The sequence below is a fragment of the Lolium perenne genome, chromosome 3 (genome assembly GCF_019359855.2).
Source record: "Lolium perenne isolate Kyuss_39 chromosome 3, Kyuss_2.0, whole genome shotgun sequence".
NCBI lineage: Eukaryota > Viridiplantae > Streptophyta > Magnoliopsida > Poales > Poaceae > Lolium > Lolium perenne.
In genome coordinates this window covers 54,447,398-54,458,796 of record NC_067246.2, presented here as the reverse complement: position 1 = coordinate 54,458,796, position 11,399 = coordinate 54,447,398, and the positions used below count along the sequence as shown (strand labels likewise).

General features: G+C 43.7%; 1 protein-coding gene and 1 long non-coding RNA gene across 7 annotated transcripts; both read left to right on the top strand.

Annotated features, from left to right (window-relative positions):
- The first annotated feature begins 4,559 nt into the window (after positions 1-4,559).
- On the top strand, positions 4,560-6,587 carry LOC127341216 (premnaspirodiene oxygenase). Its single transcript, XM_051367015.2, has 2 exons — positions 4,560-5,664; positions 5,743-6,587. Exons 1-2 carry the CDS (start codon positions 4,762-4,764, stop codon positions 6,370-6,372), a joined length of 1,533 nt encoding a protein of 510 aa, XP_051222975.1. The 5' UTR covers positions 4,560-4,761; the 3' UTR covers positions 6,373-6,587.
- A 25-nt stretch (positions 6,588-6,612) lies between these two features.
- On the top strand, positions 6,613-11,399 carry LOC127341217 (uncharacterized). Of its 6 annotated transcripts, none has more exons than XR_007875348.2 (6): positions 6,613-7,486; positions 7,929-8,004; positions 8,677-8,737; positions 8,824-9,003; positions 9,135-9,260; positions 11,174-11,399. It is a non-coding gene; the product is annotated as an uncharacterized lncRNA (long non-coding RNA). The 6 variants fall into 6 exon arrangements; XR_007875347.2 differs by having other exon boundaries at positions 8,867-9,003; positions 11,174-11,398; XR_007875345.2 differs by having other exon boundaries at positions 7,929-8,429; positions 11,174-11,398.

The window sequence follows — 11,399 nt, the reverse complement described above, 5'->3', positions numbered from 1 at the left end:
TTTCTGCTTCCTGCTATCTTTTTGTAGCAACCTTTGCAACTTTGAACTGTTTAGTGTGACATTTGGCACACTTTTAAAAGTTCAATTATATCCATTGCAGGATCATCATAAAGAGAATCTTAAAACTCAAGTTGCGGAAAAAGCATCATGGAACATAAGATCTCTTCTACTGAATATTTACTTGATGCACCTGTGCGTTTTGAAATGGTTGAACTTGTGTTTATGTTGAGATTTAATGCATGTACGAAAATTCTATGGAATTGTATGACAATAGATGTGATTTCATAACTCTACTGTTCATGTAAGTGACTGGTTTGATGTGTATCTTTTGTATATGCCAAGTACGGGCATAGTTATATAGAAACATGATTCTGCTTTCCTATTTTTTTTTTGTTAATCCTTCCTTATTTTTCCTAACGGTTATGTCCTGACAGGATATATATGTTCGTGTTTTACCATGCCTGACATGAACATTTTGCTGTTAGCTACAGAACACCTTCAGGAAAACATGAAGAACCGACAGGAAATAGTTTCCTGTCAGCCAACCGTCAGGCATTTAGAATTTCCCTGTCAATTTATCCCTGGCGGTATTTTCCTGTCGGTCAACTGACAGGAACAATTACCCTGACGGTATTTGGTAATTTCCTGTAGGTGCTTAGCCGTGGGGAAAATACCAGTTTCTGGTAGTGTTCATATTTGGTGCTCAATGGAAAGCTTCTCAAGAAGTTATATGCGAAAAAATAGAATAAAAAGGTGAAGATAAGTAAAAGAAAAGAAATATGTAAATTTTTACGAGATATATGCCTCTTTGATTGAAAAAATATCTATGCATTCTATGTAACAATAAACTATACTTCCAGCATTCCTGAAAAGAATGATATTTCAATTTGAGCAAGTATTTGACAAAGAAAACATTGGTTATATGCCACACAAATTATATCAGTCAAAACTAGTTTCGAATAGGAATTTAACGAGATACCAATTTTACATAACATAATAATGTATTATTTGAAAGTGCATGGAGCCCCCATGTGTGGTTTTAGTAATTAATGATAATCCCTATGGACTAATGTTTGCATTGAGTTATATTTGTAGGAGTTGTCCATAGGCATCCCTATGGACTAATATTTGCATTGAGTTATATTTGTAGGAGTTGTCCATAGGAAATTCTTGAACCATTTGTTGGCTTCAAGGTTGCAATAAGAATAATTTGATGAAGGATATCAAGTGTCAAGTATGTCTTGAAGATGGAGATGAAGTGGGCCCTCAAGTTACTTCAAGACAACAACATGATGAAGAATGAAGAATGAAGTGCAAATTCAAGATGAGCCAACTTTAATATTTCATAAGCTTGAAGCTTGCCATGGAGAAATGAAGTGCAAGTTCAAGATGAGCCATCTCGAAGAGATCCTTTGCTTGAGTCTTGCCATCCATATGGTGATCATGGATATGTGAAGATGCGCCGAAGAAGAAGCTCTCCCATGGTGGATTATGGGGGAGCAATCCACATGGTGGTCATGGTTATGTGAAGATGCGCCGAAGAAGAAGCTCTCCCATGGTGGTTTATGGGGGAGCAATCTACAAGACTTAGTCAAGCAAGCACAAGAAAGAAAGTCGTTCCATCTTGTTGCGGTCAAGATCGTCATCATCGAGCTCAAGTGGAATGCACAAGGTTAAGGTTTGCTCTTGATAGGGTTTCTTTCTCACCGGTCTCATGGTGTAGTTGGAGACCGGTTTATAGTTTAGTTGACGTACTATCAAGAGGGCTCTCGAGTGAGTAACTCGATCGTATCGTTCGGAGAGAGCTCAAACCTTTGCATACTTGCATCATCTTTCTTGGTTGTTATTTGGATCTTATCCATGTGATGTTTTAGAGCTTGTGCTTATTCTCATGACAAGCTCTAGCTCATCGAAAACGGATTTCACATAGATCACTTGTTGCATTTTCGAGTTTGGTGCATCACCTTTCTTGGTTGTTATTTGGATCTTGTCCATGTGATGTTTTAGAGCTTTTGCTTATTCTCATGACAAGCTCTAGCTCATCGAAAACGGATTTTGCATAGATCACTTGTTGCGTTTTCGAGTTTGGTGATTTTCTCGGTTTCTCATGTTGAGGTGTTGCACCTCTAAAAATAATAGAAAATCACCCCCACTAGTTTCCATATTTCCACTTTTTATTGGGTAGCTCTTGGTCGTCCTCTTTCCAACAAAATTGGTTTCACTCCATTCGGAGCTACCAATCTTGAGATATTGATTTTACAAGTTTGCTAGGCCGGATTTTCCGGGCCGGATATTTATCCGGCCCTTGATTTTTGGCTAAGGACTCAAGTCCATTTGGCTCAGTATACCTCTGGTCAGGGGCCGGACATTTGCCCGGATTTGCCCCAGGGCCGGATATTTCCAAAATATCCGCCCCCCCCCCCCCCCCCCCAAAAAAAAAAAAAAAATCGGCTAAGGACTTGAAGCAAAGCAGCTCTGGACAGGGGCTGGAATTTTGGCCGGATATTTTCCAGGTTTTGTCCCTGAGGCCGGATTTTCCGGGGGGGGGGGGGGGGGATTATCCGGCCCCAACTTAGGCCGGATTATCCGGCCCTCGTTTTGCCCAACGGCTCGATTTTCTTGGGGGGTATAAATACCCCCCTTCTTCCTCCTTGGGCTGTTGCTTCTCTCACTCTCTCTCTCTCCTCCATTGTTGAACTAGAGAAGCTTGCTCTATCTCTCAATCCCTCCATGATTCTTGCCCCCATTTGAGGGAAAAGAGAGAGGAGATCTAGATCTATATTTCTACCAATCAAATCCATCTCTTTGTGAGTGGAACTCTCTAGATCTTGATCTTGGTGTTCTTTGTGAATTCCTTTGTTCTTCCTCTCTTATTCCCCCAATAGCTTTTGTAGTTTTGTTGGAATTTGAGAGAGAAGGAATTGAGCATCTTTGTGGTGTTCTTGCCATTGCATTTGGTGCATCGGTTTGAGTTCTCCACGGTGATTCGTGGTGGTGAAAGCAAGAAGGTTGTTACTCTTGGGTTCTTGGAACCCTAGACGGATTCTAGGCCTTTGTGGCGGTTTGTTGGGAGCCTCCAATTAAGTTGTGGATGTGTGCCCCAATCTTTGTGTAAGGCCCGGTTTCCGCCTCGAAGGAAATCCCTTAGTGGAACCGTGACCTAGGCCTTTGTGGCGAGGGTCACCGGAGATTTAGGTGAGGCGCCTTCGTGGCGTTCGGTGTGTGGTGTGAGTACCGCATCTTGGGGTGAGGCCTTTGTGGCGTTGGTGTGCATCGAGCAACCACACCTCAAGGTGAGCCTCTTGTGGCGTTCGGGAGCACTAAGCAACCGCACCTCTCCACCGGAGATTAGCACTCGCAAGAGTGTGAACTCCGGGATAAATCATCGTCTCCCGCGTGCCTCGGTTATCTCTATACCCGAGCTCTTTACTTATGCACTTTACCTTGTGATAGCCATCGTACTTGAAGTTATATATATTTTGCTATCACATACTTGCTTGTATTGCTTAGCATAAGTTGTTGGTGCACATAGGTGAACCATAGTATATAGGCTTTGGGCTTGACAAAGTAAACGCTAGTTTTATTCCGCATTTGTTAAGCCCATCTCGTAAAAGTTTTAAACCGCCTATTCACCCCCCCCCCCCCCCCCCTCCCCTCTAGGCGACATCCGTGTCCTTTCATTATTAGACAAACTTTTGGTCAAAGTTAAATCTGAAAAGAATTCTCACCTTTTACTCATGAACGGAGGGTTAGTTTTGCATGTTAGGACACTGCCCTCAAGGACATGAGATAGCCTCTATCACCAGCCTGTCTGTAAAAACATTTGTACACTTGATAGAAAAAAATACAAGTCCAATTAAGTTTCCTCCAGGAGGCATGTGTTGGTTACTATTTTCTTCAATAATTCAAATGGTGCATGCATGCTAATTTTACAGGAAATTAAACCGAATAACTTTTGGCCACTCGAGCACGTACTTCCAAAAAAGCAATACCGTAGCATCGTCATGAATAACAAGGTATGAAAAATGCAAGCGGTGGAGAAAAAAAGCAATTTACGCATAATCTAATTGAAAGCGGTAGAGGCATGATCTAACAAAAAGATGTTTGTCATTTTACGCATATTCGACTGAAAGACACATATTCAAATGATTAAACCGGCAATCATAATTGAAAGACGCATATTCGAATATATAAACATTTATGCATGAGCATATTAAATCAAATATTATTGTTTTTTGGAAATAACAATTAGAAGTTGTATTAGCTCCACATTATTTACTACTAATAAGATGTCTACCACAACAAATGGCACAATAACATTTCAAAACAAATATTCCAAAAGCAATATCTCCAAAATAAATATGGTAGATAAGCAAGAACACAAATATAACTACATGTAAAAAATCTAGCCGCATGTACGGGTTACCTACCTTGCTAGTTTTAAGAAGAAGTGTGGCTATTTCTGAATCGACTGAGAATAAGTTCGTTCTCAGTTAGATGATGTCATTAATAACTAACACGAATCACAAAACAAATCTAACAGTATAGAAATTGACTGAGCACGAGCTTAGTTCTCATATAACTAGCAAATCCCGGAAGAAAGAGTGAACGGTCACGACAAGAACAGCGGGTCGCCGATTCCTACGTACGTGTATACACAAGGTGGTCTGTACTCTGTACGTACGTGCAATCGTACATCCGGCCGGTCGGGCTATAAGAAGGCTATGGCATCACGGATCCGAAGAGCACAGGTAACAAAACATGATGCTTTCCGCCATGAACGACGATCTTGTGTACGTGTGCTCTGCTCTGGCCGTGTCAGTTTTGGCCATCGCGGTTGTCCAGCTTCTGAAGGCGCGACAACGGCTGCCGCCGGGGCCGCTGAACCTGCCGGTGATCGGGAGCGCGCACCGGCTGGTGAACGCGCTGCCGCACCGCGCGATGCGCGACCTGGCCGGCGTGCACGGCCCGCTGATGTACCTCCGCGTGGGTCAGGTGCCCTTGGTAGTGGTCACCTCCAAGGAGGTCGCCCGCGAGGTGCTCAAGACCCACGACGCCATCTTCGCCACCCGGCCGAAGCTCATGGCCGGCGACATCGTGGCGTACGGCTCGACGGACCTCCTTTTCTGCTCCACCCCCGGCGACTACTTCCGGAAGCTCCGAAGGCTGTGCGTCCAGGAGATCCTGAGCAACGACCGCATCCGGTCGTACCAGGACATCAGGGAGGACGAGGTGCGGAGCCTCGTCGAGGACATCCGGGCAGCCGGACCATCGGCGCCGGTGGACCTCAGCAGGAAGATCTACAAATTAACCAACGGCATCGTCTCCCGGGCGGCGTTCGGCATGAAGAGCAGCAAAGCCGAGGACTTCGTGGCGGCCATCAAGCACAGCTTCGTCTACTCCACCGGCTTCTCGATCGCTGACCTCTTTCCTGGTTTCACGGGGATCCTCAGCTTCCTCACCGGCCAGAGGAGGAACCTGGAGGGCGTTCGTGACACCATCGACGGCATCCTGGAGGAGATCATCAACGAGAGGGAGCAGATCCTCAAGAGCGGCAGGTCAACCGCGTCGGAGAAGAACCTGGTGGAAGTTCTCCTGGGCCTCCAGGGGAATGAAGACTTTGGTTTTCCCATCACCCGCTCCACTGTCAAAGCAGTTATCTTGGTTAGTACGACTACAAAATTTCATACTAAGATTTTCACGCCTCAACGTTCAGTTAAATAAGACTTGATGCATGTACAGGACATATTTGCTGGTGGGACAGAGACATCCGGAACATCCATGGAATGGGCGATGTCGGAGCTGATGGCGAACCCAAAGGTGATGGGGAAGCTGCAAGGCGAGATCAGGGCTGCGTTCGGCGACAAGGAGTTCATCAGCGAGGCGGAGCTCCGGGCGTGCGGGAGCGTGATGAAGTACCTCGGCCTGGTGATCAAGGAAACGTTCAGGCTGCACCCGCCGGCGCCCATCCTGGTCCCTCGAGAGAGCACCGAGGCCTGTGAGATCAACGGGTACGTGATCCCGGTGAAGACGAGGGTGGTGATAAACTCGTGGGCGATCATGAGGGACCCCCGGTACTGGGAGGACGCGGAGGAGTTCAGGCCGGAGAGGTTCGAGGGAGCCCGCATGGACTTCCTCGGCGGCAACTTCGAGTACACGCCGTTCGGGTCCGGGAGGAGGATGTGCCCCGGTTACAACTACGGCATGGCGAGCATGGAGCTCACCCTCGTCCAGCTCCTGCACTCATTCGACTGGAGCCTTCCGGATGGTGTGGAACAGCTCGACATGACCGAGATCGTGTCGCTGAGCTTGACCAGGAAGACGCACCTCATGCTGCGGGCTGCCCCTCGTGCACCGCTGCCTTCTTCCTAAGAACTAGCCTAGCGGCGCTAGTGCAGTGTCGAGGGATGGATGCAGCCATGCCCATGCATGCTACTACCAGCCAGCTGCAGTTTAATTTAGTTGTGATGTTCGTCATTCCATGCGTCTTCAATAATGGCTGGGGTGAGTGTAGTAGTAAAAAAAGATATGTTAGCAGTTTGGCGCTGTAGTCTGAATATTGTTGCTTGTCAGTGGATGTTTGTGTTGTACAGTAATATGTTCAGTTATCTTTACTATTATATTGCAGTTGGTACGTCATCAAAAATGTTTGATGTCAAATATCAGAGAAATCTGGACCGTCAAATCATGCTGAACATCCCCACCTTGATATCTAGCCGTCCGCCCGATCTGATACATCGTCCCAAGTACTTGCCAAAAATTCTACCATGATCTTATACGCTCGCCAACAATCTCTCTCATTGTCATCAATCTCGCTTGCCAAAATATCACTCTTACCATATGTACCAATCCCAAGTACTTGCCAAAAATACTACCATGATCTTAAACGCCAATAATCTCTCTCATTGTCATCAACGCTTGCCAAAATATCACTCTTACCATATGTACGACCCATGTACGAAAACCAACTCTTGTTAAACCAGGCAGTCCACCCGATCCCCTCTCTCCTCTCTCTCTCTCTCCTCTCATCGGTGGCACCTCTCCTCCACCGAATCCTCTCCCTTCACTCTCCCCTGAGCATAGCAGTGACGACCAACGGGAGACGCAGAGACCACAGGTGGGAACTCCCAGGGCAACTAGCCTGCTCCAGATCGACGGCGGCGATCTCTTGCCCCGACCGCAACCGAGGTGCAACCAGGGACATGGGACCACGCAGATCGAGAGTGAGAGGCGAGGGAGCTCCATCATCCACCCCGCAACCTCCCCGAAACAATGTTCCGCCGACCTCCTAGGCCTCGTGCTAAGATTGCCGACGATGGCAACTACCTCGGGATCTGGGACGACAGTCGCTTCGTCTTCAAGATGTTTCGGCCGCCGGAGTCAAGGGATCTCATGGTTGAGTTGCAAGTTGCACGGTCTTATCAACTCGATCCTGATGCTTAAGGGTTGTGGCCACTCGCTGCTCAAGATGGATAGTTTTGTGCAGGTTTGCTTCACTCCTCTGTTTCTGCTCTATCCCATTGTTTTATGAAGAGCATGAACTTCCGTTCTTGAAAATATATAATTGACCAGATCACCGATTGCAGAGGCTTTCCGCTGGACGATGCCCATGGGTTTCTAAGATTTTGAGTTGTTGTCTTGCCTCTTTTGAGAACAATTGCAATATGTATGATGATATGCCTCAGAGTAGTTAAAGTGGATCACGTACATGTTTACAAAGTAGATTAGAAAATATCAACACAACTGATTTTTTTTCTATTCTCAAGTGCTTACCTCTCTAGGAAGTAGACTTACTTGCAAAGTTGCAGCAATGTGTCGGACGAAACTAAATTGAGTTGCTTTGAAATTACAGCTCAGATGATGCTCAGTAGGAGAACGCGACAAGGAGTGTTTTTTACATTCATAATTTTCATGTCCTTGTTTTGCAGGGTGTGAGCCACACATCAAGTTACAAATTTGTTTATCAATAAACGAATACTGAATTTAATTGACTCCAGGATAATGGTAACCTCATTTCCTTTTTATTTCCCTTTTCAAACTATGCCTACGCATTCTATCACCGATCATTTTGTTACACGTGGAAAGACAAGCAATTATGCTATCAGAATTAATATAACTTGTCATGTTTGTTCAAATTTATGTAAAGGTCGCTCAATCAAGAAGCTTTACTCTTACGCACTGCTTTTCCAATTTGCTACAGATATTTTGTACCCTCAACCTAATAAGTTGTTGTGTTATGCATTATCCAAAGTATGAAACCAAATCTATCGTTTTACTTTTTGGAGATTATCATTTTTCAAAAGAAGAAGTTGGAAGCAATAGACTCCAATGTCAGAAGTTCCCGGTCACCGCTCATGTGTGTTCTATCTTTGGAGGTTCAATATTGTGTACAATTTGATATTGAAGCACTCGGTGGCAGTCTGTTAAAGGTGTTGGGTTGATTATTCAATTGATTTTCTGTTATCTTTACTACTCGTATTAAATATAATGTACGAGTTGAATGTTCCTGATGAGGGGAAGACAAGAGCATGCCATATATGTGCCTGTAGTGCAATATTGCAGGGCTTAAGCCAAATACACGTCAGTTCTTATAAAGCCTTATAAGTTTGCTTATAATTTTTGAAATAGCTGTCGTTTGTGAGTCTTATTTTATTCATTGATCTCCAAATTTTCCAGGAAGTTGATTTGATCATGCTTGATCTAGCAACTCACGAGGTTCTTCTTGATTTAAAAAGAGGTAAAACTTTTTTAAAATATATTAAGAAGTGCAATACTGGCCTATACCTCAAAGTCATTTTTTGTGTTTTTTTCATGGTATTTTAGGAGTACTTCTGTAACTACAGAATTCAACTGACTTTACGTGTAGAGTCATGCCAGTGCAACATAAACAATTCTTTTGTGTCTGGTCAAGTTGGGAAATTGGCTGCTGAATGCATATGCCCAGGTTAGGCTGCTGGCAAATGTCGCGGATCTGCCTCCAATTCATATATAAACAAATACCAGGTACCTATTAACATGCCATCATTTGCTCTATTTTTTTCATTTTCATCTCTTGTGTTGTGGAATGCATCATACATCAATTTGTAACTCCTTATCTTCTACGGCTATACATTCAGTGTATAACTATTTATCAGTTTCTTAACATCTGGGTGGAACCGTGGAACGAAGGCAATGCCTTGTCTTATTGCAAGGTGTATGTGGAGGAGATGCAAAACACTGGTGAAAGAAGCGATGGTGATGCGTTGTGGTCATCAAAGAGGGTAAAGAGTTTTGAAACTGCATGCATGTCGTGGTGTCAGCCACACATCAAGTTACATTTTTTAAATCAATAAATGGCTACTGAATTTAATTGACTCCATAGTAATGATAAATAGATACAAATTTTAATTGACCAAGCATGTTCCATACTACTTAGAGACAATTCTTATTTGACGAGGGTTTTCTATATTAGTCCAATCTAAAAGCCATCGATTTGCCTTAATCTTTGGTCAGGTAAATCCCTTTGCATATTATGTGTACGTTGCTGGTGCCATCTTTCAATCGTGTCTAACTTTTGATGTTGCTTTGGATTGTTGACTACATAATTTATGAAGCTGAATGTGTGTATCAAGTTAAAGAGATTGATTTTTTATCAATTAAAGAGATTGAATTACGATCACACTTTTTATCCATGTATTAGAACTATTCGGCCATCCTGGTCATGGATAGATCACCCAGGTTCGGGTCCATAAGCAGTGACAATCGCCCTATGAAGACTCGCTTTCGCTACGGCTCCGGTGGGTTCCGTTCCCTTAACCAAGCCACTGCCTATGAGTCGCCGGCTCATTCTTCAACAGGCACGCGGTCAGAGATCACTTTCCCCTCCCACTGCTTGGGAGCTCAGCACGGTTTCACGTTCTATTTCACTACCCACTGGGGGTTCTTTTCACCTTTCCCTCACGGTACTACTTCGCTATCGGTCACCCAGGAGTATTTAGCCTTGCAAGGTGGTCCTTGCTGATTCACACGGGATTCTTATTTCATTCGGCTCCTTTATGGATATTCCCACCACTTAACATCTATGTCAGCTTTTCTATTTGAATGGAACCAAAAGCTCTCTGCTTTCTAGATGATCCTTATAGAATAGGAGATAGAAATTCTATCTAAATCCATCTAATCTACTTATCTTCGTTCCCTAATTTCATTCAAGGGATCCTGAGGAAAAGAATTGAGTTTCCACCGAGCTGGAACAATATGCTGATGGTTTCGGCTACTTTTGTTAAAGAGTTGGATGATTGGAGACAAATAAATAAGGGCATCTACAATGGCAGACGCCTAGGTAGATGCTTACATGAGAAAAATAAATACTAAAAAATCTGATAATCACATAAGCGTCCTTGCTCCCAACGTGTGACTCTTATTTGAGTCGCTAGGTAGAACAAAAACAGCTAACCAACTAGCTCCCACGCGGCCAGAAAGAGTCTTAGTGTTGACGTCTACCTAAGCAGCGATGCTAGGGAAAATCCTGGAATCGGACGGGATTCATGTCTAACGGCCAGGAAATCTAGCCTAGCGTCTCTGCTTAGCGTCTCCGTTGTACATGTCCTAAGTGATAGGTAGTTGCTTGAGAGCGATTGTGAAGCTGTCCATTGGCCATTGGGCTAGGTCACACCTAGGAATATGAGGTCGTCTTGGAAAGGACCATGCATTTAGTTAAGTCCACACTGACGATGTTGATAACTGCAGTAAATAATAATGAAGTGCTTTCTATACAACGTCTAATTTATCTATGTTGTGGTATGTTTTAAGGTGAATACAATCATAATTGTTTTTGAATACTATGTAGGTGTATTTTTGTACACACAAATTTTACGTGCGAAATATTTATGTATAAGCCAAGAAAAGAAAAAGACAGTGAAATAGACACACGCACTTAAATAAATAGATAATAGAAGAACGCTGTTACACGTAGGATACTTGCCACCCACGTGCTGTATACGGCGTTCGATTCTGTGTCGTACAAAAGTCAGACACCAAATGATGTGTTGTAGTAGCCCACGATATAATTAGTGATACTCCATCGGTGTATTCCTATATTGAAGCTTTGTGCTTTTCTAGCGTATCGAGTGCTTCGCAAAATAAGCAACAATTATATGTACTGTTTTCTTACTTTTTCTCTTACTTCTCATTTTAGGTATACAAGTAGAAAAGGCATCATCAAGTTTTAAAGGATTCATGTGAATGTGGAGGTAACTGCCTTGATAAATATTTAATTGGCTTCGCTAATAAAATGATGAGACAAACAAAGTGATGAAAAGGAGGGGAGGTGATGTTAAAGTGTTTTTAGATTGACTTGTAACGTGGGAAAAAAGGACCGTGGCAACGCACGGGCATTCAACTAGTGATATATAGACATGCCA

Excerpts from the sequence above, each read along its gene's own strand:
- LOC127341216 (XM_051367015.2), top strand. The coding sequence starts at position 4,762 with ATGATGCTTTCCGCCATGAACGACGATCTTGTGTACGTGTGCTCTGCT. Across the intron at positions 5,665-5,742 it reads CTGTCAAAGCAGTTATCTTG|GACATATTTGCTGGTGGGAC; the intron begins GTTAGTACGACT and ends ATGCATGTACAG.